The 3712-nt window shown below is 38.9% G+C and overlaps 1 protein-coding gene across 1 annotated transcript; it reads right to left on the bottom strand.

Moving 5' to 3' along the window:
• Nucleotides 1–1974: 1974 nt before the first annotated feature.
• LOC133795913 (putative ubiquitin-like-specific protease 1B) lies at nucleotides 1975–3498 on the bottom strand. Its single transcript, XM_062233381.1, has 6 exons — nucleotides 3460–3498; nucleotides 3276–3374; nucleotides 3080–3175; nucleotides 2815–2958; nucleotides 2536–2721; nucleotides 1975–2453 (listed from the first exon to the last, which is right to left on the bottom strand). The coding sequence occupies exons 1-6, from the start codon at nucleotides 3496–3498 to the stop codon at nucleotides 2196–2198; spliced, it is 822 nt and encodes a 273-aa protein (XP_062089365.1). The 3' UTR covers nucleotides 1975–2195.
• Between the last annotated feature and the right edge of the window lie 214 nt (nucleotides 3499–3712).

Here is a 3712-nt window from a genome sequence, read left to right as displayed (position 1 = left end):
AGTCAGTATTTAAGCAGTTCTTCACAGCGCCACAATTCAAATTTTCAGGGACACTCATACATGGGCTGCTTATGAGAAAGATACTCTCAAACAAGGTGCATGAGGTACAATTCCGTATCGGTTGTGAGCGGCTCCGGTTTGGGACAATGGAGTTTTCAATGATCACTGGGTTGTCTTTCGAAGCACCAGACACTAAGAAATATGAGAAGCTTACTTTGAAAAGTGGAAGATTAGTGGAGCTGTACTTTGAAGGTGCTAATAGAATTTTGTCAAGCAAGTTGGAGGAGGTCTTTAAGGCTTGCAAAGATGTAGAAGACACCTGGAAACTCGGACTATGTTTTCTAGTTGACAGCGTCCTATATGGAAATGAGCCTGTCGCCGCAATCGAAAAGGACTTGTTGCTAGTCGTTGAAGATCTTGATTTTTTCTATAACTACCCTTGGGGCCATAAATCGTTTGAAAAGACTTTAGGTTCATATCGTAAGGACATGAGAAAACAAAGAGCTAAGTATTTGGAGTACAATGAATTCGAAGCAATGTAAAGGCCAGCAAATTCATGCTCAGTACACATTATACAGATTTGCTCCAGCAATTCAGTATTGGGCTTATGAGGCAATACGCGAGGTAGGATTGGAATGTGCAACATTTACTAGCAAGGATATTCCAAGAATGGTGCGATGGAAAAGCGTGAAGATTTTCACTGCCGTAGATGTGGCCAACATGCTGAACAAAGATAAGGTAAGGGTTCTGTTGCGGTCTTTCCACTTTCTAAGACTAATTTTTTTTTTAATTGAAATTCCACTAATTGTAGTCTTTTTGTGCTTGTTCCACATTTAGTACCACTGTTGTTCTACTTTGAAGCCTACACCGGAGGAGAGACCACAGTTGGCGAAGGTAACAGGAGACCAACACATGGACACCTCCCACCTACGTAAGCTCGGGGGAATAGATCACTGTGTGGGTCGAACACTCACAGAGCACGAGATAATGGAGGATGCTTGGCTTGATCGCATTTCTGGGGATGATGAAATGATGGAGGATGATTTCACACAACAAAACCAGGAATCTCGAACATACTTTCATGGCTTATCGGAAATGGTGAAAGACTTGGCCGAGGTTAAGGCAATGCAATTGGACTTAAAGGCTCAAGTTGCCGACATATTAAGTGGACAGAGGGATATGCAGAATCGCCAAAAAGAGACAATGGATAAGCTCGACAATCTACTTTTATTGGTGCGACAGTCTGTTGGGGCGCGATCGGATAGGGAAGATAGCTTGCCTGACAGTATTCTTGGACCATATCAAGGTGATGATGCGGCGACAAATAGTGAGACTCGTGCCAAAAGCCATGCTGAACACGATGATGATGTCCCTAATGTTAATTTTAGAAGGCCATCACAACGACGAAGGAACAATTAAGACACACATGTTCCATCTAGTGAAATACTGAAATCATGTTCGAACTAATAATTTTCCATTTTAACGTTTCAGTTCTCTCCTTAAATTCATATCTTATTGGAAAATAAACTTTCAAATTTCTAAAACAATCACCCCCTCACAATTTCTGTGTGGTTTGGATGAAACAAAATTAGATTTCTAAATTTAAATATCAATTCAACAGAGAAATACAAACTACTAATAAATTCGACTGCCATCTAGATCCATCTAGATTACCCAAAAGTAACAAAGAAATGTCAAATAACTTCCAATTTTGAAGATAATTTTTTTTTTCATTAATTGTTCTAATCAAATGATTACCGCATACTTTATTTATTATATTTTCACCAAATACAAATTGAATGGTGTAGTTTAGGGCCACAATTGTGGTGGCTTTTCCTACTAAATTTAAATCTGTACACAATAGTTTGAATAGAAAAAAAATATTGGATATATAGTAAGTTTGAATATTAAAATGGAATTATACTTTTTTTAGACAAGTTAACTTAGTACTTAATTATTACACATTAACTCAGTATACAAACATATCTACTTCGTACTGGCCAAATTTAGAGGTTACGATCTACAATGTCGATTGTAGACAAATGTATCTGGACCTAATAAATCAAAATGCCTATTAAAAAATTGAAACTAGTTCTCCTTTACAATTCCTCAACCCTTTCTAACTTGATTTAATACATCCGGGAGAAGGAAAAGTGGGCATGGCTAATACCAAAAAACATAGATGGTTTGATTAACTATTCCTCATACTTAATTCTCTTCAGTCTACCACTAGTCCTTGTTGGTACTGGACGTGTGGGAATGGAGTTCTTCGACTTCAGCTTCTTCGTTGAAAATCTGGGGTCCGAATGGGTCTTCACAGGGCTACCTACGGGTAGAGGAGTCTGTTGCATGTAGTATTTTTCCTTGTCAGCGAAAACAACCGCCCTCACCTCGTTTCGATCATGTGTTACAAGCCGACATGCTATCCTCAGCCGCTCATCCACTGGAGCAAACTGCAAGGACACATTGATTAAAATGGTTAATTTCAGTGTTAACACACAGGTAGACGAATAATTAATTTTAACAACTACATACCGGAGACATGGATTCCTCCCGTTTGAAGAAGGACTCCATAAACTTCATGACATATACTCCACAATCGTGCCCATTGTCCTGCTGGGGTGTACCGCTCTTTATTGAAACCTTGAAGTTGGAGAACTGGAAGTCATTTTGTTTATGTTGCTTTATCTCGGACTTGAAAAGGCGATCAAGAGTACTTAGCTGACGTGCAAAATGTTTAGTAGTCATGAAAAATTAAAAAACAAAACTTTTGAAAGGAATAACAATGACAAGGGTGTTTGGCCATATTCTCACCATCTCTTTTGTGGCTTTCGTGCTTACGGTTTTGCTTCTGGCAGCAACAAGGGGGTCCCAAATATCAGCACACCTATTGATTATATTCACCGCGACTAGGAACCAATGATTGAAAATCTCAGTGATGAACACGGGTACAAGCATCTAAGAATACATCAAAATTAGATGATAGTCAGGCGTTCATTAGATTATCACCATTTCAGCAGAGGGGATATTGTTAACTTTAACAAATACATTTTATGAAAGGATTAGGCTTAATACAAACCAGTTCACATAAGGAAAACTGCCCAAAGTGGAAATCAGCCCATTGTTGGCTCACGGCGTAATCTTCCACTGGCCTCCCTTTCCCCAAGTATGCCTCCTATTATATTCACGACGTTTGTCAAATTGCGTCATACATCACAAAATAGTAAACATAAAAAGTGGGTTGAATTTCTGGTTATGGACTTTAGGTGAATTACCGATATTTGAGTGGGCATATACCAAATGAAAGTCGTTTGAGGAACCTTTTGTCGCTGCCTTTCCTCGTGTGTCAACACCCGGGAAAAGCAAGTAATGATCTAAAATCAAGAAACCACAATGTAAATGTTAATGATCAAAGTAATCACGTCGGAAATATAAAATCCACATGCAGTAACGACTTACATCACCAGAAATGTCTCTTTCGGGAGTCAAGGTCCACATGGAGCTCCTGAACAGTTCCTGTAACGCCCCAACTCCTGGGACCGTTACGGTGTGCCTTGTAAATAGTGCTAAACTCGCTAATCGAGTCATTTGGCCAAAATCGTGATCTAAGTATGATTAGCGGTTTAGGGATTAAACATTTTGGTTAAGATATAACGTTTCACTAGAACGTTTAACATATACATTGGGATCCCGAAAATACAATTCAGAGTTT

Source organism: Humulus lupulus, chromosome 8, assembly GCF_963169125.1.
Source record: "Humulus lupulus chromosome 8, drHumLupu1.1, whole genome shotgun sequence".
In the NCBI taxonomy this organism is placed as follows: Eukaryota; Viridiplantae; Streptophyta; class Magnoliopsida; order Rosales; family Cannabaceae; genus Humulus; species Humulus lupulus.
The sequence above is the reverse complement of the archived record's forward strand: the minus strand, read 5'-3'. Positions and strand labels throughout refer to the sequence as shown.

Bases quoted from the DNA above. Each gene is read 5' to 3' on its own strand.
- LOC133795913 (XM_062233381.1), bottom strand. From the start codon at position 3,498: ATGTGGACCTTGACTCCCGAAAGAGACATTTCTGGTGAT. The intron at 2,959-3,079 runs GTTTGTATTAAG...ATGTATTCTTAG, and splicing joins AGTTTTCCTTATGTGAACTG to ATGCTTGTACCCGTGTTCAT. The intron at 2,454-2,535 runs GTATGTAGTTGT...GTGTCCTTGCAG, and splicing joins GGGAGGAATCCATGTCTCCG to TTTGCTCCAGTGGATGAGCG.